The sequence below is a fragment of the Brachypodium distachyon genome, chromosome 4, assembly GCF_000005505.3.
Source record: "Brachypodium distachyon strain Bd21 chromosome 4, Brachypodium_distachyon_v3.0, whole genome shotgun sequence".
NCBI lineage: Eukaryota > Viridiplantae > Streptophyta > Magnoliopsida > Poales > Poaceae > Brachypodium > Brachypodium distachyon.
Window position 1 is genome coordinate 42,701,069 of NC_016134.3, and position 21,954 is coordinate 42,723,022.

Consider the following 21,954-nt stretch of genomic DNA (forward strand, 5'->3'; position numbering starts at 1 on the left):
TACCCACCCGTGCTCACCCTTCAAAAACAGAAATAGAGAATCTACGTTCTGAACCCTGGTTACAGAAACAGCTGGGAGGGAGTGGTTACCATGGGAAATCTCTCCAGCCCGCGTGTTAATTTGGCCCTTTTTTTTTGAAAGGTGTTTGGCCCTTTGGGCGCTACCCTGAAAGAGAACTCGTAATGGGTGCATTAGCACGGAGTATATATAAGCTGGTTCGAGATGCGGCGAGCTGCGTAATCTGAAGCGAAAAGACGCTAATGACGTCCAGCGTGAGGATCGAGAGCATAAGAACTTCCAATGCTGTGGATAAGGTGCTAATGACGTCCTACCTAGCAAATCGAGTTTTGTTGTTGCGATTAGATCGATCAACAGAACCGAAGAGATACGTGCAACATTAAGATGGATGTTTGTTCTGAATCGAGTTTTGTCGCTGCAAATGGACCGAGGACACATAGAACTGCAAAACGGTTCACAAACAAAGAGGCAACAAAATGCGTGGTCGGCAGGATTCGAACCTGCGCGGGCAAAGCCCACATGATTTCTAGTCATGCCCGATAACCACTCCGGCACGACCACTCGTTGATTCCAATTGCCATAACCATCCTTTATCATATAGAAGTGCATCTCACCACGCATCAGTTACTAGAGGTTGTTACAGCTTCTTTTCGTCAGCTTAAAGTACAAGTGATCAGAACGCTACCGTCAGACAGGTAAGCCATGATCGAAACTCAAATTGGTGTATCCTTAAATTTGGAGCCTTTTGGCTCACGCAGTACCCGATCCACCCGCAGTATATCGCTGGTACTCTTGTACACACATCGTTCACAAGTCAGAATTACTTCTGTTTCGATCCAGAACTACTCTTCTTTTCATCAAGTCAGGGTAAGATCAGCTCCCAAGTTCCGGCCTAGCATGCCGAGATGAACCTCTGGACGTTTCCTTGGCGGCGGTGGAGGACGACGATGACTGGCCAACCATGTAGGACCCGAACCCCCACACCGTGATCACCAGCGACAGTATCTTGAACCCGCTCATGGGGTCATGGAACCAGACCACCGCCGCCACGCTCGTCACGGGCACCCTGACGGCGTTCAGCACGCCGGCGAGCACCGTCGACGCCAGGAACACCACCCCGGTCGCCCCCAGTACCCCGACCTGGAACGTCACCGCCGACCACGCCATCACCATCCCGTACGCCGCCTTGCCCCCGCCGGAGAACCCCGCCGCCTCCCGCGCCATCGCCCCGAACCCTTCCCCGAACGCCGCCAGCCCCGCGGAGGTGAACGCGAACCCGCACAGGGACACCGCCGCCTGCTGCTCCAGCACCACGTGGAAGGATCCGGATCCCACCTTGTTGCTGCCGCCGCCGCCGCCGAGGTGGGCGGCGAAGACGAGCTCCGAGAGCGCGAAGATGAGGCCGTGGAGGGCCGATGCGAGCACGTCGAGGACGAACCCGAGCGCGTACTGCGCCCGCGTGACCCCCGGGTAGCGGTCGGAGCCCGAGTCGAGGGCCACGATGGCCACGCCGGCGGTGATGACGACGATGGCGTTCAGCGCGGCCAGGCCGATCCTGTTCTTCACGATGAGGCGGCCGAAGAGCGCGGAGAAGGCGAGCGACGACGCGGCGACGAGGGACGCCGTGGACGCCGGGAGGTACGCGTAGGCCCAGGCGTACAAGAGGTTGTCGGCGGCGCTGAGGAGGCCCAGCAGCGCGTACCAGAGGCAGAGCTTCGCCGTGGGCGGCGTCGGGGAGGCCTTACCGGCGAGGTAGTACGGGAGGAGCAGCAGCGCCGGGATGGGCCAGCCCGCCACGGCGGACCACGAGAGGATCCACTTGCTCTGCCCGCCGCTGTTGTAGTAGAGCCGCGAGAGCAGGCTCGACGCCGGGAAGGCCGTCAGCATCGCGCCGCCGCTGAGGAAGAGGAGCGCCCAGAAGGAGAAGGGCTTGCTGCGGTAGGCTGCCATGGTGGTGGCCGTGATCTCGGCCGCTTTCTGGCGCAGGGACACGTTTGGCTCCGAGGTGATCTCCAACCCCTCTTCCTCAATTGCCGTTGCAGCAACTTCTGGTAAGCAAAGCACAGCGAGAAAATTAAGAAATTCAGATGTTGTGGAATTGAAACTTCAGGTTCAGATTTTTTTTTAAGGGCGAACTTCAGGTTCAGATTTGCTGCAACTAAAACTTGAGTTAGGTAAAAAAGCATGGGCAAAGAATGCAATGATGATGTACCACTGATCAGTACAGAATAGCAACATGATTTGGAAGACAAAATGTTCAGTAGGCAAATTGAACAAAGAGCTGTTAAATGAAAATTCAGTAGGTGTACGAGTTGCTAGCGACGCAGAAATAAAGCAGTGGATAAATACATGCAAATCTGAACAATTGCACAATCCAGCAGAGTAAATTTCATGAAATTAATAAATTAATTAAAGTATGTTTATATTCACGAAGACCGATCATCACATTGCTTTAGAGATGAGATTGTCCTTAGAAAATTGCTTTTCTCCGTTCTAAATTAGTTTTAGCTAAGCAACATGTTTACCAGGATTATCTATAGTACTTTATGTTATTCTGTTTAATAGGGAAAACAGAAGCTTCGTCGTTCTTGCTTCCCAGTCTACTCCACTGTAAAGGCACCACGATAAATGAAGTATGGGTGATGAAGCAACTTTTTCGTCAGATCTCACAAATCTGATTGAACTAAATCAGCATTCACTGGCCACAGAGAATCCCGTCAGATTTCACGATATCCTGATGATTTCTGTTTTTAATTAGAGGGGAGACGGTGATTAATCGGTGAGGATTGGATTTCGCCCCCTAGGATCAAACTGAATTCCGCTCTGGGAGGAAGGAGATAAGGGGGCAGAAGGGAACTGGATTGGACCTGGGCCTTGGGGTGGGACTCGGATGGCGTGATGGTGGAGGAGGCCGTCGCCGTCGCCGTGCTTCTCCATCCTCTGTTGCTGTCCGGCGGCTGGGCGGTCGGATGAAGGCTGGAGCTGGACGAACGGGAGAATTGCTCCACCGCCCGCAGGAGTCCACACGTACTCGACTGCCTGGAGGAAGACGACTCCCAACAAGCTCTCGGCCTGACAATGGCCTGTTTTTTGTTTTTTTTGTGGGTGATGGATTGGTAGGTAGGCTCACATACAAATCGTGCTCCATGTGGATTTTTGGTTCTTTCTTATTCTCTGGTTTGAGGAGGAAAAAGGGCGAGTGTTTTCAACGTGTTCCAGAGAGGACACAACTAACCAAGAGTCCCTAACATGAACTCATCGCCGCATGAGCCGCCACTAAGTGAGAATTTAAGATTGCAAAATGTGTTATGGTGGGAAACACATCCCTCGCAAGCCAAGATGTTAAACAATTGCTTCTATATCCAGTACTGTCAAAAGCACGAGTCGTCCAACCAGCTACAACGTGCCATGTCGTTTCATTTGAGATATATGACGTACGTCACGTTTTAATTATCCTCCGGTGACACTCGTTATTAATTTACGTCACAATTAATGACAAATCAATCTCTGTTTTAATTAAAAATTACTTCAACTCTCGTCAGTAATTTTTCTATCAGTTAAAACGTGCAGTGCACATGCAGTTACCACTTTACCAGTGATAGAAAAAAAGGGGTAATTTTTACTCTCCAGGTCCGCCCCATCGGAGGATCCCTGCGACAAAAGGGGCACACGCAAGAAACGATGGATCGGCTTGACTTGTCCGTGCTTGCTACTGCACCTGCAGGTTGACTCGTCGTGAGACTCGACTGCGGTGCTCACGAGCCGGGACGGCAAACAAAAGCCATCCTGCGCGGCACAAAAACAAGTCTTTTTCCTGCATTCAGTTTGTTTTGTTTGTGCATTCAGTTAACTCTCTTCCAAAGCGTTAGAAGAGTACGGTAGTAGATAGTTGAAACAGCTACACCTATTGATTTCCTCAATGGACCAATATTTTGAAGTTGAGACTCCAGGCGTCTAATAGTAAGGAGAAAGCAATCCATACGAATTTTTCCTAAAGTTTAACTTGTATGGTTTGTGCCTCATTTCCCCTCCCAGATCTGTGCATGTATTCGTATAGTTTCCATCTTGTTGATGCCAAACATGTTAACATTTTGCTGAAACAATTCGAGGATGCTTGCAGCGGATGTGCATTGTAAATTTGTTTGATCATCTATTCACGTACGACTACCACTAGACATATTTTTTATTCACAATGCTGCCGTGTAGGTTATGTTCACAAGTCTGATGGATTAGTGATTTCTTTTTTGAGATGCGGATTAGTGATTTCGCTGTAAATGAATGTTCAAAAGTTTATTCTCTAGCCTGTCCAGTTAACCGAATGGTTAGTTCCTCTACCTGAATGGCGTGTATCGTCACTAGGTTAGCATGAAATCACAACTGAATCTTTAACTGAAAGTCACCTTCAAGTGCCATGTTTTTTGGGTATACTTTTCAGTTGCTGTTTACTTGTTAGTATTTCTGTATATTGCTGAAAGTGCGTTGACAGAAAGATTTTTATTTTATGTGTTTCCAGACAGCCTTTAGTGCAAACTACTCTTGTATGTTGATCTCAGTGCAGTGATGTTTTTTTTAGACCGTACATTCATGCTTTTGGCATACAAATCATAGGTGTAAAGCTGTTTGAGCATCACGGTAACAAACGAAGCTGCAGTTCAAGCTTTCAGGTTGAGCGCTTCTCTTGAAAGATGCTAGCATGCATGAACTCAGGCTGCAGCAGCTGGAACCTCATCCATAGAAGATGATACCGGTGCATGTGATTCACTAAACAAAGACCAGTTCTTCAAATTAGTCACCAGAAAGAAAAGCAAAGTCAGCAACTCGCAACACTTCGGCATATAAAGTGAGGATATTGCTTGCTCAACGCAAAAATCTGACATGACAACCATTTTCACCACTCATTAGTTATTAGACTATATCTATGCTAGTCAGTAAGCACATGAAGATGTACCAAAATTTATCACACTGAGCACATACAATGCATGAATACAACCAGGCAGTACAACTTTTTATCTCAAATTCCCAAAACGAATATATTGAATAGTATCCCACTATGATACATAATTTCTCTCCCTTGTATGCTCTGCTCAGTTAATGATGATGCGCGTGCAAATCAGCACCTAATGTCTCTCTCTCAAAATCTGATGGAAAAAGAATCGCTTGGGAGCAATGTAACAAATTGTACCTGTCTATTGTAAAAAATGTACACTATACAATGTGAACAGTGGGACACGAGTAATCAAGACATAATCTGAAGATCCTGTGTAGCCTGTGGCAATTTGTGCAACGGTCGAAACAACCACGAGAAGTCGAGTTTCTTCCAGAGCAGAAAGTCGCCGTGTATGACTGAAAATAAGAACTGGTGTGTTCTGTATCTGAAACTGTGAAATACAGACTGGTCTATGTCATCTATTAAGAGGTTCAAGCTGCACCTCCATTACACCAGAAGGGTTAGATTCGGAGCTCCTGGACGAACTGTCAGGATGCAAAAGATCAACTGTATCATCTTCCTCGCTGTTACCTAATACCCAATGCCCGCTGGAGCTTCGGTCTCTAACCTTTCGTTTGACCTCTTTATATTCCAAGGATAGAGTTATAACTATAGCCGAAAGAACCCACAACATCAAGGCCCAAGTGAGCCCCTCTACATTCTCACTGTCATACCTATGGCCTAAATGCTTCATTCCTGTGAAAAGCGCCACAATTCCAACAACAATTGCTGACCTGCCTGTAATAACATGTAAGTACTCCCATATGACACGGTTCCTGGATAGAACCTCCCCGTTAGCTGGTCTCTTAGGTCGGAAATATGCATTTAGTGGCTGAAAACCTGCCAACAGTAAAGCAGCTACGCCAAACTTGACGTGCACTGAGCTGACATAAAAACCTCGGAGCTCGGCTGCAGCAAAAAGGACGCCGAGGAACATTATAGCAATTCCAGAGTACTGCAGATAGACATGTATTTGGTACCATCCATCTCCTTTCAAGCTCTTCAAATACCGGGCAGCCAGTATTCCACCGGGAAGCAATATGCCCCAGGCAACAAACATCATAAATCCATGAACAGCCAGAACCGGACGCAAGTCCTGCTCTGCCTCCGTTGAACCTCTCAACAAAAGAACCCGTATGGGGCGACTGCTTGTGACTGAATGCATATTACTGTCCGTCAGATCATCTCCTGACCAGCTTGCACCCATGGCCCAAACAACCTTGAGGGGTGTGGTGGGATCAATAATATTCTTACACTCTACCTTTCCACTACAAGAAGGTTTAAGAGGACGAGTAAACTCAAAGGTAATAATGCCATTTTCTGATTTACACCTGACATAGGTTAAATTCTCAGATGTTGCATGGATACCTGTCGCACCCTTTCCATCAATCCAGTAGGTTTTGACTCTCCCAACTCCATCATTACCTACCCAGCCAACATAGGTATAACTATTCACCATCCCACTCCCAAACCCGATAGCAAGGTACCCGCTTTTCTTCTCACCTCGAGCTGCTATAGATATAGAGTCAGAGGACAAAGTCCAAAACAGAGTAACCTGCTGATCATCCAATAGCACACTGTTATTATACATATCACTAAGACCTCCATCAACAACTTGAACCTTCCACCCCATCTTTGGTTCATACACTGACTGGTAGTAGACTAGATCAGGTGTATTCCGATCAGGCAACCAAACCAGCTCTGTGGGGGTTGCTGGCACACCATGATAATCAGGGCCACCAGCATATATGACTTCAGTTTTATTCCGCAGAGTGGCATTTCCACCAATGGCATCTGAAGTGATATACAGTGCAACATCATGCCCAGCTTGCACTGAAAACTTCACTGGCACACCCCTCTCAGCCTTCAGCAGCGGCGCTTCCTTCTTGTTGATATATATCACCTTGTCAGGGTTTGGTGGGTTTGGGTAGCGCACTGCTGGAGCAGATGTCACCACCAGTGGTGTCTTCCCATCTGCGATGATCCTCTCCTGGTCTTGCTTATTTTCTGCGTCCAAGGGTCCAATGCAACTGTCCACAGACTCCGACAAATTAACCCTCGTGAACCCAAAGGTTGTATCCCTCTGACCCCCATGGTTCTGCGGGAGGTAGTGCGGACGCAGAGTATCCGGCGGCCGCAGCTTACCCATGGCCCAGACCACAGCCATCTCCTCTGCAGCAACCACAGGCACATCATACTTGGCATCCTCACTATCAAGCTTCCTCCTATACCTGACGAAAGACACGCCGTCCCGCCGGTGCCCATACACGAGCCTGGAATCGTTCCTCCCCTCGTCATAAGCGGAATCCGGGCACACGCCAGACACCGGCGAGTCGTCCCTCCCCATGGTGCACTCGCTGTAGTCGGTTATGTAGTAATCCTCGGCAAATGGCATACCTTCCTCGGTGAATCCGGCGACCACGATGTCCGAGTGAACCATGCCAGGGGAGTTGGCCTTGGGATCGGACCATCCAAAGGCCATGTAGTACTCGGAGCCCACGGCGGCCTCGAGGCCGATCTCGACCTCGCCGGCGGAGGCGTTGAGCGTCCAGCGGAGGCGGTAGGTGTCGGAGAGCGGGAGGCAGTTGTCGAACATGGTGGGCACGGTGGTGGCGGTGGCGTTGGAGGAGCCGTTGGCGGAGAGGAAGACGTGGCCGAGGTCGGAGGAGGTGTCGGGGTCGAAGAGCGCGAGCAGCGGCGGGAGCGGGCTGGAGAAGGGGAGGCGGAGCGTGGCGTTGCGGAAGGTGGTGTTGAGCGGGAGCGGGGAGAAGGAGTGGCCGGCCTGGAGGTCGGCGAGCGTGGCGCCGTCGGCGGCCCAGAAGCGCGCGGAGGGGGAGGCCGCGAGGAGGTCGAAGCGCGTGAGCCGCAGCGCGCAGCCGCCGGACGGGTCGAGGCGCACCGTGCCGCGCAGCTGGTGCTGCAGCATGGTGAGGTCCGCCGCGAAGCCGGCCGTCAGGTTGGTGTGCCGGCACGCCGCCGGAGCGGCCGCCGCGACCGCGAGGCCGAGGAGGAAGAGAAGGAGTACGGCGGCGGCGGCGGCCATGGCCCGTCGTAGGCCACGCGGCGAGGCGCGGCGCGGCGAAGGATCGAGATCTGGGCCGGCGATGCGGTGGGATCTGGGGGTGGGGAAGCGGAGAGTGGTTGGAGTGAAGTTGGGGTTTGCGGATGCGGGCGGGCGGACGGCGAGATGATGATGTGTGAGGCGGGGCGGCGGATATTCGTAGGAAGGCTGAGACTGCGATGCGACCTCCTCCGCTGCTTTGGAGGTGCGGCGTGGCGGTGGTGGTCGCGACCGGTGCGGCGGGTGCGGTGTTGGTAGGGAAGCACCAGCGCGAGAGCGGCTATCTGCCTCGAACAGACTCTTCGGTGAAAGGCAAAAAAGAAAAAGAAAAAGACTCTTTGGTCGATTTCGACGGGATTCCGTGAAAATGCGATGTGGTCTTGATCGATTTGCTGTTTTTTGGAGTGCTTTTCTTTCTTTTTTTTCTTTCTTTTTTGTGGGAAAGTGCTCCTAATTGCTAAAGTTTGCTTTAGCTCGTCAAAGCTGATATATGAGATTTTTTTTTTTTGAAAAGTGGTTACGTGTTGCTTAACAAAATTGTTTGGATTACAATCAAGCATAACTTGGCGCATCACGCAGGATGACACAGAATCATGCAAAACATCACCACTCGACACACTAATAGACCAACGAGCTAAGCCATTAGCAACTTCATTACTCTGGCGGTCGATCTTGCGAAAACGGATGCCAGGATCAAACACCATGAGATTCTGAATGTGTGCAATGATGCCACAGATAGAAGAGGACCTAGGCGTCTTACTATTGATGGCTTGAATCACTTCGCCACAGTCACTTTCTACAATAATAGGTAAGGTTGAGAAGCCGCGAGCCATGCACAGACCTTCTAGACAAGCCGAAGCTTCAGCTGTTGCCGCATCCCGGCAATGAGCAATCTTGTTCCAGGCACAGGCGAGAACGGTCCCATGGTGATCCCAAAGCACAGCACCCCAACCAGCTGAGTTATCGGTAGCATAAAAACTTGCATCAACATTAAGTTTAAGCAAACTAGTTTCCGGCGCCTCCCACTTGGACGAGGCCTTGGTAGGAGTAGAAATCTGACGGACCGTAGACTGAGCCAAGATCGTTTACCTTTGCTGTCCATGGTCGGAACAGTGTTGCTACTTGCTTGCAAGGAATGAACATAGTTAATCAGAAATTGGACAGAAGCTTCCACTGAAAGTTCGCCTTTGTCAAAAACGAGATCATTTCTTAAGTGCCAGGCTCGCCACCACAATAAGAGAAGCTTGATTCGGTGGCCTCCGTGACATTGCCCAGAATAATAAGAACCCAATCTCTGCCACTGCACTGAAGTTCAGAATCAGGAGGCAACTGCCAATGCTTCCGAATGCTCGCTCGCAGGGCTTTCGCTTTCGTGCATCTCATAATCGCATGAAAGCCATCTTCCGGCTCCATCCCACAAATTGAACAGGTAGGAAAATGGTCCATTTTCCAGTGATGTCTATTCACCTGTACTGCGAGCGAGTTGGTGGCAATTCTCCAAGCAAATACACGCACCTTAGGCGGCACGGCAGTTTTCCAAATGACATCCCATAGACTTATGCTGCCATCCGGTCGGACACTACCACCGTTAGCAGATAACTGAAGTTTCATGTTCAGTGCCAGACGGTATGCACTACGCACTGAGAAGTTTCCAGATTTCTCTTCTTGCCAAGCAATAAAATCATCCATGCCCTCAGGAAGCAACCTAATATTCAGAATTTCATCTGCATCAAAAGGATAAAAGATGTTCCTGATAAGAGGCTCGTTCGATTCCTTTGTATCCGATAATATGAGGTCAGAGACACGGCGAAGCCGAGTGTTGATTCTTGCAGCAGAGACTCTTAAATTTCCATGAGGTATCCAATTGTCTCGCCAGATTTGAACTTGGGACCCAGAGCCAATACGCCAGATGACACCTTGCTTGAGGAGGTCAAGACCATGCATAATGCCCTGCCAACAGGGAGAAGTATTTTTAACAAAGGCCGTGTCTGTCAGAGTGCCCTGAGGGAAATACTTAGCTTTTAGTAAGCGAGCACAAAGGGAATCAGGGAATTCCAGGAGGCGCCAAGCTTGCTTAGCGAGTAGCGCTTGATTGAAGAGCCTGAAGTCTCTGAATCCGATGCCCCCAAAAGATTTAGGTCTGAACATCCAGTCCCAACTCATCCAATGCGTCTTAAGATTATTTGTTTCATCTCCCCACCAGAAATCTCTCGCTAAATTTGATAACTCCTCACACAAATTAGCAGAGAATTTAAAAACACTCATAGTATATGTGGGTATCGCCTGAATAACTGACTTGATTAAAACTTCCTTCCCACCACCCGACAAATACTTCTCTGCCCAGTTTGAACATCGTTTAGTAATTTTATCCTTGACCGATTGAAATTTACCATCTTTCATTCTCCCTTCGGGGACCGGAAGGCCCAAATATTTAGATTCGAATGTGCTATTCTGAACATTTAGATCTGCATGACAGCAGTAGTATTCCTTTGAGAACACTTATTTCCCATCAAAATTGAACACTTCTCGGGGCTCAGCATTTGGCCCGTGCCCTGTTCGTACACCTTGAGGATGTCCCGAATTTTCCCAGCTTGATCGGAATTTGCCTTAAAAAACAAAAGACTGTCGTCTGCAAAGAGAAGATGCGAAACTCCCGGGCTTTGCCGACAAATCTGCAGACTGCCATTAGTGATCTGCTGCTATAGCAGTAGTGATAAGCTTTCTGCCACGATGAGAACGAGATAGGGAGACAGGGGGTCTCCCTGGCGCAACCCCCTTGAAGGACTAAACCTTTCTAGAAGTCTGCCATTAAAACGGACATTGTATCTAACAGTAGTAACGCAAACCATGATCCACTTGATCCATTGCTCGGCGAAACCAAGTTTAAAGAGAGCTTGTTCCAGAAACTGCCAATCTACTCGGTCATAAGCTTTAGCAAGGTCAAGCTTGTAGGCGCAAAAGTTACCTCTGTCATCCGTATTTTTCTGGATAGCATGGATGCATTCGAAGGCAATGATGGCATTGTCGGTGATCATCCTACCTGGAATAAACGCACTTTGCGTAGTGGAGATAATGTCCTGTAACAGAGGTCGCAGCCGGTTAGTTAAACACTTGGAGACGACTTTGTAAATAACATTGCAAAGACCAATCGTCCTGAAATCCTTTAGGAGAACATGGTCTGCTTCTTAGGGATGAGGACGATAATAGTATCGTTAACTCCATCAGGCATTTTACTAGTACGGAAGAATTCCCGAACGGCACGACAGATATCATTCTTCAGAGTATCCCACTGTCTCTGAAAAAATCTAGCAGGCACGCCATCTGGGCCTGGAGCCTTCCAAGGTCCAATCTGAAAAAGAGCGTCGCTAATCTCTTCATCTGAAAAATCTATACATAAATCCATATTCATATCGTCAGTCACTTTTCTTCTAATAACGTCTGTTACCAAACAGGGAGAAACACGGGGGTCTTTGGTATAGAGAGACTTGAAAAAATCCATAGTCATAGCTTCCAGGGAATACATATCTTCAGTAAGTGAACCATCCGGCAGAGCAAGTGATTTAATATTGTTTTTCTTAGCTCCCCAAGTAGCTTTGCGGTGGAAAAAAGCTGTGTTGCGATCTCCATGCTTAATCCAGTCCATCCTCGAGCGCTGATGCCAGTAAATTTCTTCAGAATCTAAAAGACCATTGATCTCTCTACTGATGGAAAAAGCAAGCTTGCATGAGTGAGTTCCAGGCGTCGCCTGAGCAATAGCAAGTTTCTTCCTTAACTTTTCAATCTTCCTGGGAATATGTCCAAACGTTCTGCTGTTCCAACTAGCAAGAGAAGACATCACACCACCTAGATTATTCAGGACCTCACCCAGATCACTAGGGGGTTTATGTGACGACCAAGCTGTCTCAATCTCACCGGACAATAATTCTGAATTTTCCCAATGAGCTTCAAAACGAATCTGTTTCTTAACTCGAGAACAAATAACCGGAGCAGGTTCCAAAGTAATCAATAAAGGACAGTGATCAGACCTGGAAGAAACAAGATGCTTAACTTTGCAGCTAGGGAAAATATTGGACCACTCCAGATTAGCCACAGCCCTGTCAAGCCGAACACGCACATTCTTGTTCCCATGTTGCTTGTTATCATAAGTCCAAGGGAGACCCTTGAAACCTAAATCAAATAGATCACAGTGAGACAAAATTTCTCTGAAGTCCTGCATTTGGCGCTCACCTCTTCTTCTGTTCGAGAAGTGTTCACTCTGCCAAAGCACTTCATTGAAATCACCTGCCATGAACCAACCACCAATGAACAGAGGTTTAAGGCGGCGGAGCAACTCCCACATATTATGACGGAGATGGGTGCAAGGCTCTCCATAAAACGAAGTGCATCTCAGGTTTATTCCTTTAGAGCTATCACAAACTATTACATCGATAAAATGATTACTAATTTTGAGTAACTGAATATCTAAACCTTCCTCCCAAAAAAGAGCTAAACCCCCACCTTTACCTCTCTCGCAAAAAGTAACTACGTTCTTAAGAACAAGTCTCCATCGGAGATTCTCTACTACTACTTTCTTCTGCCTAGTTTCATAAAGAAAAACGATTTTCGGACGATGAGCATGCACTAGCCTTACAAGATCATTAACTGTACGGGGTTGGCCAATTACCCGACAGTTCCAACAAAGGATCGTCATGGCTCCTGACAGACGTGGGCATTCGCGTCTGTCAGTTGACCAGCGGCCCCATCACTGGCTGCCTCCGAACCCTCCTCACGCACCGTGTCGCCTTCCTGCGAAACATGCTCGTTCTCTGTCTTGTTTCGCTTCTGGCTTCCAGAGCTGGGCTCATCATCCCCTTCCGCTGCTGGTGCCTCCCCGCGCTTGCCCAGGATTTGTTCCTTCGCCTTGGAAAAGACAGCCGCCACCCTTTGCGCTTCTTCAACCCTGAGATCTCTAATGACAGTGCATTCGGAAGATATGCACTCTTGGATCGGGGGAACTCTCAAGCTGGAGTTCCCTGGCTTCTCAATCCCACGTCTGGCCTTCAGCTTGTTAACTCTAGCTTGGTCACCGTGGTTTTGGTGCAGCCAGCTTTTCTTGATCTTGACGTTATTTACCGCCTGTGTCACCAGGGCATCGGTAACAGTACCCAAGGGCTGAACAACAAGAGCTTCGTGGGCAGGCGCCATCTTGCTGTTCACACTCTCCGGAGTGGATCCGGAGAGCCTGATGGTGAATGACGGCGTCTTCTCTAAGTCGGCAACGACCGAGCCGTGAGGAAGAAGCCAGGACGCCACCGACTTGTCACCAAACCTGACGCTGTTGTCAGGTTGTGGCGCCAGCTTCCAGTTGGAGTGCGATCCCCCCGAGAAGTCCAGGGAGCGGCGTGCCGTGCTTGGTTCACCGGTGACGTAGAAGCTGCGGTGCTCGCTCTGGCGGTAGGGAGAGGCCCGGAGCTCCACACTGAAGCATTGTTTCTTCAAATCCTCAGGCAACAGGCAGTGACGATTTGTGTGACCAACAAGACCACAGATAAAACAAAAATAGGGAAATCTTTCATACTTCACCGGGCACCGCTTGAACTTCTTGGCATCCACTTCATCCTGGATCTTCACTTCATCCTTGACAGGCCTGTTCACGTCATGCTCCACACGAACGCGCAAGAATTCATCCCAAACACGTCCGTGGTTGTCTGCTGTCACCGCACGAACAAGGCCAAACATGGCGCCAAGACCACGGCCGATCTGTTCATTGAGCATGGATACTGGAACGTCGTGGAAGTGTGCCCAGATGGGGAGCATATTGATCTCTATCTCGGGCGCGGTGGAACGGCCGTCGTATGCAGCCACAAGGAGAGCATCGCCATGATGAAGCCACGGTCCTCCCTTGAGCACGTGCTTGTAGTCGCCTTCCTGATCAAACTCAATACGGAAACGATTATTGGCCAGGGGCCTGTGTTCCATACCTCCTCTCAGATGCCAGGCCTTCCTCATATCAAGGAAGAGATCCCTGTGGTTGACCACCCGAGTGGTCAGCATGCGGGCGATGACGATCCACTTCTTCTTCATCTCTAGCTGGATGGCCGCAAAGTTCACGATCAGGGCTTCTCCTTCGTCATCAGTTCTGTACTCCAGGAACATGCGTCTGGCCTGCTCCTTGGCAGCAGCGCCCGGAGACAAGGCCATGCTTGTTCCTTCCTGCACATGCTCCTTCCCCGGCCTGCGCTGGAAGGGGGCCGCCGGCTTGCTGTCCGACTTCTCGTTGCCTGGGTTTTTGCCGCTGTCTTGCTTGCTCTTGGAGGGGGCCATGTGGAAACCGGCTTGATTAGGGCTACTGCTGTGGGCATGAGGGCTTGATGTGGCCGATGGGATGAGGTCTGGGTGTGGATTTCGGTGCCGTATATAACCGCGGCGGCGCCATGGAACTTACCAATCTTCGATGATCTGGATGTGGAGACGGGGTCGGTTTCTTCACAAACTCCGGTGAAACTCTTCCCAAAAAGCATGATGTATTTCCTTCACGAGTCGCCTCCTTCCTTCCTGGCGGCATACTTCCATGGATGCACCCTGATCCGATCTTGGTGGCCGCCTGAGCCGCCACCGCCTTCCGTTTCATTGCTCTTCCTTCCAAAACGATGGCTATTACTTTCTCCTGTAGCACCTCCACCTCCGGCAAGTCATCCGGAGGTCTTTTCCAGCGCTGCGCGAGCCAGCCCTCGAACTCTGTCTCCCCGAGACCGATCCGGGTGAAGATGTACCGACGAAAAGACAGCCGGTTGAGACCTAGGAGAACCGACGCTGCATCCTGATGGCACGGCCTCACCCCGAGGGGTAGGTCATCGGCAGACATGGCTTCCCTCTGGAGCGCCGCCGGCATCGCCAGCGAAACCCTAGACGAAGCAAAACCCATCAAATCGCTTCGGAAGTAGGAAAATTTACAGCTCCTGCTGAGATATGAGATTGTATCTTGTATTTTCCTCAATGGTGTCATTTTTCGTGAAATTGTTCAATTAAAATTTACCAATTTTGCACTGTATCTTTTATTGTATTTGGGCATGTGATAAGGCCACAGACACACTACCAACACATGACGCGAGATTAGGATGTTGCCCCCGTCTATGGCCATGCGGTGCCCCAAGCATTGCACATTATATGGTGGATGGCTAGGCCGTTCAACGTAAAATAAAACAACCTAGAGTGTGACTATTAGAATTAGGCTAGCTAAAATATTGACTAAGAATTTGATTGCTCATAAATGAACCAAATTTGGCACTAGAGTTGGTAAAGTGGTATCGGTATTGTCAAAAGATTAGCAGTAATCCAACAAAGACCAATTTTTCAGTCATGATAAAGAAACTAGTATAATGACACCACGTGTACACAGAAGCTTTTTACATCTTGAGGTGGAGTGATCCTTTATCTTCCATGGCCAACCTTCTTTTACCATGGAACATTAACGTTAATAGAGATGCCAAAAAAATCACCCATGGGTTTAACTTTGGTCATGTAAAGATGGTTGGAAAGTAAGACATGCTTTTTATATATGTGTAAATGGAATGCTGAAAATACAACACGGAATATAGATTCCCTTTATTATCACATCAAGGCGAAATTGTATCAAAACCGTGTCAGCATAAATGTTACGATAGAGTGTGAATCTATATTTGAAAACACACGTAACTGTGAATCTATATTTGAGTCCTTTCCTTATATTCAGTTCCAATTGCAAGAAATAGGTGCTACGATCAGGTCAGAAAATAAAAGGTTACAAAAATTTCAGGCTTATAAAATCCAATCCAATGCATATCAATTTATCTGCCTAAAGGTTGCTTGATTTGTAGGTTTGAAAATCTCGAGGCCTTCACAATGGCTACCTTGCAGTCAATTTCAAATGAAAATCACCGATAGGTATAATCTCTTCGAATATACCGGAACATTGAAAAAAACACTATGGGTTATAGTTCTTTTTCTACCGTTTAATTAAGCATACTTTGACACACCATCTATGTATCTGCTATCGTAATCCTGCAGTAAAATATACTCTCTCTGTTTCATAAAGGTTGGCGTATTTTGCTTAGTTAGAACAAATCTTTGACCAAGAATTGCTCGTCAAACTTTGTGAAATGGAGAATGTATATTTCAAGAGTGACAATGTGAATCTCACAAGATGAAAAGAGTGACAATGCAAATGCTACATTTTGCTCACATGTCTTGTTTCTTCGGCTCTTCCACTCTAGCCGATATGTACTTCCACCACCATAGCCGGGTCAAACAAACACGCTCCTCGCACGTGCCGCACCACGACGGCGGTCAAGTCTAACCGACAAGTTCCGCGAAATTACACATTTCTCAGGGACCTAAGCGAAAGAACCTATTTTCCAATAAAAACCCCTCGAACTAAGATCCATCCACCCGAAGCTTCTCTTCTTCCTCTTCCCCAGAGCACGCAGCGCGCGGGTCGTCGCCTCCACCCCCCCGCTGATCCACCAACCCTCCCGTCTCAGATCCCCGCCGCTGTCCGCGCGAGATGCGGGCGCCGGCGATGCTCCGATGGGCCGCGGCCGCCGTGGCGCTCGCGGTTCTGCTCGCCGCCGCGCCGGCCGCCGGGTTCTACCTCCCCGGCGTCGCCCCGACTGACTTTATGAAGGTACGGTACTTCGATCCCTTGACGTCCCCTTCTGTGGCATAAGGAATAGGTGCGCTCGTGCTCGGGTTGGATCTGGTCAACTGGACGGCGGTTCCTAGGTTGGGATCGATCCGCAGATCCTACGACGATTCGTTCGCCTCATGGTTCAATTACTCTAGGTGCGATCCTATCTACGGGAGTAGGACATGCGTGAGCTCACCTTTCACATGGTTGATGGTTGCACCTGAATTCACTCGTTTTTTCCTCGTCCTGTCCTCTGTTAGGTTCTGATCTGTAACTTATTTTACAGTGTTAGATTTTCCTGCCTGCTTGTAGCAGTCAAACCATGCTAACTGGTGTCTCTACTATATAACCTAAGCGTTAACCCGTATCTGAATTTCACATATTAATAGTGATCAGCTATAGGTGTTACCTAAGCTTGAATTGGGTTAGATGATAAGGTTTCCGTCCGTGAGTTATTAGTGCATCATGTCCTGTTTTACAATTACATTATGTATCAGTGTCTCTTTTTGAGGATAACTCATGCTACGTGGATTGCAGTTAGTAACTTAGTATGGTACGTGTGCGTGATGCATGGTGATGATAGAGTTTGGACACTCAAACATCATAAACCATGTTACAAGTTGTCAAAATACATAGAGGATTGGAGGTTTAGTTATTTGGTTATTCCAGCTTATGTGATTTTGTGTATGAGACTAGATGTAGAATGGCGAATGGAATATGGAATGAAGGAAACATACTTTCTAAACCAGAGTGATGAGTATAGTGGTCTTCACATTTTCAAGTGACAGTGTACTGGTTGTAATGGCAGGAACAGATACATACCAGCCACCTTTGTTTTGTTATTGTGGCTCTTAAAATTTTGCTACGAACTTCAAACTTCACTCAAGAATTTGGGGCGTTTATTCCTCATAATTTCTGCTTACAGCTGGTTCCATAACCCGGTTTTTTCACCGATATTATGTCTCACCGGCTAAATCTGATGCTCCTATTAAATGTCATTTGTGATACAGTAATAATTTATGGCATCATATGTTTTATTTGCTGCTATAAATGTCTTGAATTTCTTTCCTATTTGCCTACAGGGAGATGAGCTTTTGGTGAAGGTGAATAAGCTGACGTCAATAAAGACTCAGCTCCCCTACACGTATTACTCCCTTCCTTTCTGTAAGCCGAATACCATAGTTGACAGCGCTGAAAATCTTGGTGAGGTTCTTCGTGGTGATCGCATTGAGAACTCCCCTTATGTGGTAAGTATTGGATAAAGATTAATCAAGGTTTATGTCCGTGCTTAATGTGCCTAGTTTTAATATCCTATCCTTCTTGTCTGAACTATAGTTTCAAATGAGAGAGCCCAAGATGTGCCAAATTGCCTGCAAATTAGCTGTTACTGAGAAAGAAGCAAAGGAGCTCAAGGAAAAGATTGAGGATGAATATCGTGTGAACATGTAAGGACTATATATTTATTTTCTCACTTCGATTCACATAGTAATTTTCGAAGGTGACATGGTTTTCTTTACAGGGTTCTTGACAATCTGCCACTAGTTGTTCCTGTTACAAGACAAGATAAGAACACGATTGCTTATCAAGGTGGATATCATGTTGGTGTCAAGGGCCAGTATACTGGAGTAAGTTTGTATGATAGATTCGTGCTTACCCGTGTCTTTGTACATGTGTTCCGGACTGACAAATCTGCATATATGAACATCTTTTCAGAGCAAGGATGAGAAGCACTTCATCCATAACCACTTGTCATTTTTAGTTAAGTATCACAGGGATGATGATTCAGAACTTTCTAGGATAGTGGGATTTGAGGTCAAATCATACAGGTTTTCTTTCAACTTCACTTGTTCACATTTTTGTGATGTACTTGATGAAATGGACCTAATATCTGTGTTCTTTGATATATTTTGGCACCAGCATCAAGCATCAGTTCGATGGGAAATGGAATGATGCGAATACTCGTTTGAGCACATGTGATCCCCATGATAACAAGTTTGTAACAACTAATGAATCTCCTCAGGAGGTCGAAGTTGGCAAAGATATCATATTCACCTACGATGTTCACTTTGAGGTATTAGTTTAGTTTTCTGTTTTCCTCTACAGCATGATCATATCATAAACTTGAACGTTAGATCTGTTTTGTTATGTTTTTCATGGAATGTTTGTTACTTCTGCAGGAGAGTGAAATCAAGTGGGCATCCCGATGGGACACATATCTGTTGATGTCTGATGATCAGATTCACTGGTTTTCTATTGTTAACTCTCTCATGATCGTGCTTTTCCTATCTGGTATGGTGGCGATGATAATGATGCGCACCCTGTATAGAGATATATCTAGGTACAACCAGCTTGAAACTCAAGAAGAGGCACAGGAGGAAACTGGCTGGAAGCTTGTTCATGGAGATGTTTTCCGTCCTCCAACCAACTCTGATTTACTCTGTGTTTATGTTGGCACCGGAGTCCAATTCTTTGGCATGCTGCTCGTTACGATGATCTTTGCTGTTCTGGGATTCCTTTCTCCGTCGAACCGGGGAGGATTGATGACTGCAATGCTTCTTGTCTGGGTCCTGATGGGGTTGCTTGCTGGTTATTCTTCTTCCCGTCTCTACAAGATGTTCAAGGGTTCAGAGTGGAAGCAGATAACCCTGCGCACAGCTTTCCTGTTTCCGGGGATTGCTTTTGTTATTTTCTTCATCTTGAATGCTCTTATATGGGGGGAGAAATCATCTGGTGCCGTTCCTTTCACCACTATGTTTGCCCTGGTCCTCCTTTGGTTTGGCATCTCAGTGCCCCTTGTGTTTGTTGGGAGTTATCTTGGGTTCAAGAAACCTGCCATGGAGCCTCCAGTGAAAACCAACAAGATTCCACGACAGATCCCTGAGCAAGCTTGGTACATGAATCCTCTCTTCACCATTCTAATTGGTGGCATTCTGCCATTTGGTGCTGTTTTCATTGAGCTATTCTTCATCCTCACCTCGATCTGGCTGCACCAATTCTACTACATCTTCGGCTTCCTCTTCCTGGTGTTTGTTATCCTCATCATAACCTGTGCAGAAATCACGATTGTGCTCTGCTACTTCCAGCTGTGCAGCGAGGACTACATGTGGTGGTGGAGGTCTTACCTCACCTCTGGATCCTCCGCGCTTTATCTCTTCTTGTATGCTGCATTCTACTTCTTCACGAAGCTGCAGATCTCTAAGCTGGTGTCTGGCATCTTGTACTTTGGGTACATGCTACTTGCCTCGTTCTCGTTCTTTGTGCTCACCGGAACAATTGGTTTCTGCGCGTGCTTCTGGTTCACTAGGATGATTTACTCTTCTGTCAAGATTGATTAGTTGCCAGAGCACAGACAGAGCATAGCATATGTTTTCAGCTTTTGGGTCAAGAGAACTGTACCATTAAAGTGATGTGGGGTAATACCCCCCGAAATTTTTCTCTCCAGTTTTCGCAGGAAAGCTACATTTTGGGATTAGTTAATGAATGATTTATGTTTGGTGAAGTGATACATCTTAGTGATTTGGGGTTACAAGGTTAGAAGAATACACTGTTGTGATGGAGCTCCATATTTTGCAAATTTGATGTACCAGTGTATAAATTTAATTGATTATGACCGGTATTCCTGCACTGGATCATCCACTCGTGAGGTCCAAGAACCATAGGGAATAACACGATGGCAGGAATTTAATCACTGTTCTAGAATGTGAAAGTATTTTCTCTTTTATTCTTAGCTTACCTTTCCAGCAATGTCGTGTCATTATTATGCCCTATATCTCCCGAAGTTTGCTTGGGGCATCAGTACGAAAAGGCTCCAGCATTCGTGGCCTGAATCCCTCATTGGGTGTGTCGGCATGAATGCCGAGGGCCCAGGGGTACATGAAATCATGTTGTCAGGCGATAGCAACTTACTCAAGTTGCCGCCATCTGTTGCATTCCTCCCTTCGCCTGGTTTATGGTGTCCATGTTCCCTCGTCAGTCGTTCATGTGGGAGTGAACTGCGGCGCCAAAATATTTACCCGCCAGCGGCGCGTAAAGCGTTCAAATTTCCTCGAAATCTGCAGGAACCCACTCCTTGCCCCCTGTCCCCTGCCAGAGGCGGGCCAGTGTCTGGCACCACCAAACCAATATACTACTTCCTCCGTTGAGACACGTGGGTATCTCTGGATCATTAATTTAACTAACTAAATAAATAAAAATTAAATAATTAAAAAAAATATCATCTTTCGATAAGGAATCTAATGGTGTACTTTTTATTAAAAAACATACATATTTAATTAATCAAACTGAGAATATGGGACGGAGGGAGTATATCATTGTAAACATTGCTGTGCCTGTGCATCTCCCCTCTTGGTCCATTCTCTCCGCGCCCCTCTCCTACCCAGACCAAGAGTCTCGCAGAGCCATTCGAGCGACGCAATGGCGTGCACGCTGCTGCTCGCCGCCGCCGTGGTCGCCGGCTGCGCGGTGGGCCTCTCCGGCGCGACGGACCACATCGTGGGCGCCAACCACGGGTGGAACCCCAACATCAACTATTCCCTCTGGTCTGGCAACCAGACCTTCTACGTCAACGACCTCATCTGTAAGCTTTCTAAACGCCCGCTCTGCCGCAACCAATACGCCCCAACCGATTGGTATCAGCAGCGAACAGGGAACCAGATCTTTTCGGCTTCCCCAGCAGCTTCTAGGTCCAGGGCAACTGAAGCCAACTTTGCGGCGTCTCAACATCCATTGTTTATTTAGTGTGCTTTATTGTCCGTGCAGCGTTCAGGTACCAGAAGGGGACGCACAACGTGTTCGAGGTGAACGAGACGGGGTACGACAACTGCACCATGGACGGGGTCGCCGGCAACTGGACATCCGGCAAGGACTTCATCCCGCTCCCCGACGCGCGCCGCTACTTCTTCATCTGCGGCAATGGCCTCTGCCAGGCCGGCATGAAGGTCGCCATCACCGTCCACCCGCTCCCGCACACCGCCGACCTGCACGACAACTCGGGCTCAGATCAGGTGCCACCCGCTGCTGCTGCTGCTGCCAGCGGCGGGCTCACTGTCGCTGTGTGGCAAACGGTCATGGCCCTGGCGGCTACCATTGTTGCTGTCGCTTAACGCTTAGTTCCAGCAGACTGAGGCATTGTGCGTCTTCAGTGTTCGTCTTTCTCTCAAACGGGACTCCTTAGCTTTCATGGGAAACTTGAATTTGAAGTACTAGAATGTTGCACTGACCACGCAATTATTGAGGTAACAGTTT

General features: G+C 48.0%; 4 protein-coding genes and 1 non-coding gene across 6 annotated transcripts; 2 read left to right on the forward strand and 3 right to left on the reverse strand.

Annotated features, from left to right (window-relative positions):
* Positions 1-497: 497 nt before the first annotated feature.
* Positions 498-579, reverse strand: TRNAS-AGA. The gene has a single exon. It is a non-coding gene; the product is annotated as a tRNA-Ser (tRNA).
* Positions 580-714: 135 nt separating this feature from the next.
* Positions 715-3,252, reverse strand: LOC100835664 (probable purine permease 5). Of its 2 annotated transcripts, none has more exons than XM_010240188.3 (2): positions 2,886-3,252; positions 715-2,063 (listed from the first exon to the last, which is right to left on the reverse strand). In XM_010240188.3, exons 1-2 carry the CDS (start codon positions 2,953-2,955, stop codon positions 892-894), a joined length of 1,242 nt encoding a protein of 413 aa, XP_010238490.1. In that variant the 5' UTR covers positions 2,956-3,252; the 3' UTR covers positions 715-891. The 2 variants fall into 2 exon arrangements, with proteins under 2 accessions (XP_010238490.1, XP_003576826.1); XM_003576778.4 differs by having other exon boundaries at positions 715-2,066; positions 2,886-3,243.
* A 1,703-nt stretch (positions 3,253-4,955) lies between these two features.
* LOC100835971 (cytochrome b561, DM13 and DOMON domain-containing protein At5g54830) lies at positions 4,956-8,374 on the reverse strand. The gene has a single exon (XM_003576779.4). It carries the CDS (start codon positions 8,046-8,048, stop codon positions 5,421-5,423), a length of 2,628 nt encoding a protein of 875 aa, XP_003576827.2. The 5' UTR covers positions 8,049-8,374; the 3' UTR covers positions 4,956-5,420.
* Positions 8,375-16,474: 8,100 nt separating this feature from the next.
* LOC100837937 (transmembrane 9 superfamily member 8) lies at positions 16,475-20,416 on the forward strand. The gene is made up of 7 exons (XM_003578579.4): positions 16,475-16,707; positions 17,793-17,957; positions 18,046-18,155; positions 18,230-18,335; positions 18,424-18,536; positions 18,628-18,781; positions 18,888-20,416. The coding sequence occupies exons 1-7, from the start codon at positions 16,588-16,590 to the stop codon at positions 20,043-20,045; spliced, it is 1,926 nt and encodes a 641-aa protein (XP_003578627.1). The 5' UTR covers positions 16,475-16,587; the 3' UTR covers positions 20,046-20,416.
* A 627-nt stretch (positions 20,417-21,043) lies between these two features.
* Positions 21,044-21,948, forward strand: LOC100836587 (mavicyanin). Its single transcript, XM_003576781.3, has 2 exons — positions 21,044-21,286; positions 21,469-21,948. Exons 1-2 carry the CDS (start codon positions 21,124-21,126, stop codon positions 21,810-21,812), a joined length of 507 nt encoding a protein of 168 aa, XP_003576829.1. The 5' UTR covers positions 21,044-21,123; the 3' UTR covers positions 21,813-21,948.
* The last annotated feature ends 6 nt before the right edge of the window (positions 21,949-21,954 follow it).

Excerpts from the sequence above, each read along its gene's own strand:
- LOC100835664 (XM_003576778.4), bottom strand. The coding sequence starts at position 2,955 with ATGGAGAAGCACGGCGACGGCGACGGCCTCCTCCACCATCACGCCATC. Across the intron at positions 2,067-2,885 it reads AGTCCCACCCCAAGGCCCAG|AAGTTGCTGCAACGGCAATT; the intron begins GTCCAATCCAGT and ends TTTGCTTACCAG.
- LOC100835971 (XM_003576779.4), bottom strand. The coding sequence starts at position 8,048 with ATGGCCGCCGCCGCCGCCGTACTCCTTCTCTTCCTCCTCGGCCTCGCG.
- LOC100837937 (XM_003578579.4), top strand. The coding sequence starts at position 16,588 with ATGCGGGCGCCGGCGATGCTCCGATGGGCCGCGGCCGCCGTGGCGCTC. Across the intron at positions 16,708-17,792 it reads CCCCGACTGACTTTATGAAG|GGAGATGAGCTTTTGGTGAA; the intron begins GTACGGTACTTC and ends ATTTGCCTACAG. Across the intron at positions 18,537-18,627 it reads TTTGAGGTCAAATCATACAG|CATCAAGCATCAGTTCGATG; the intron begins GTTTTCTTTCAA and ends TTTTGGCACCAG.
- LOC100836587 (XM_003576781.3), top strand. The coding sequence starts at position 21,124 with ATGGCGTGCACGCTGCTGCTCGCCGCCGCCGTGGTCGCCGGCTGCGCG. Across the intron at positions 21,287-21,468 it reads CTACGTCAACGACCTCATCT|CGTTCAGGTACCAGAAGGGG; the intron begins GTAAGCTTTCTA and ends TTGTCCGTGCAG.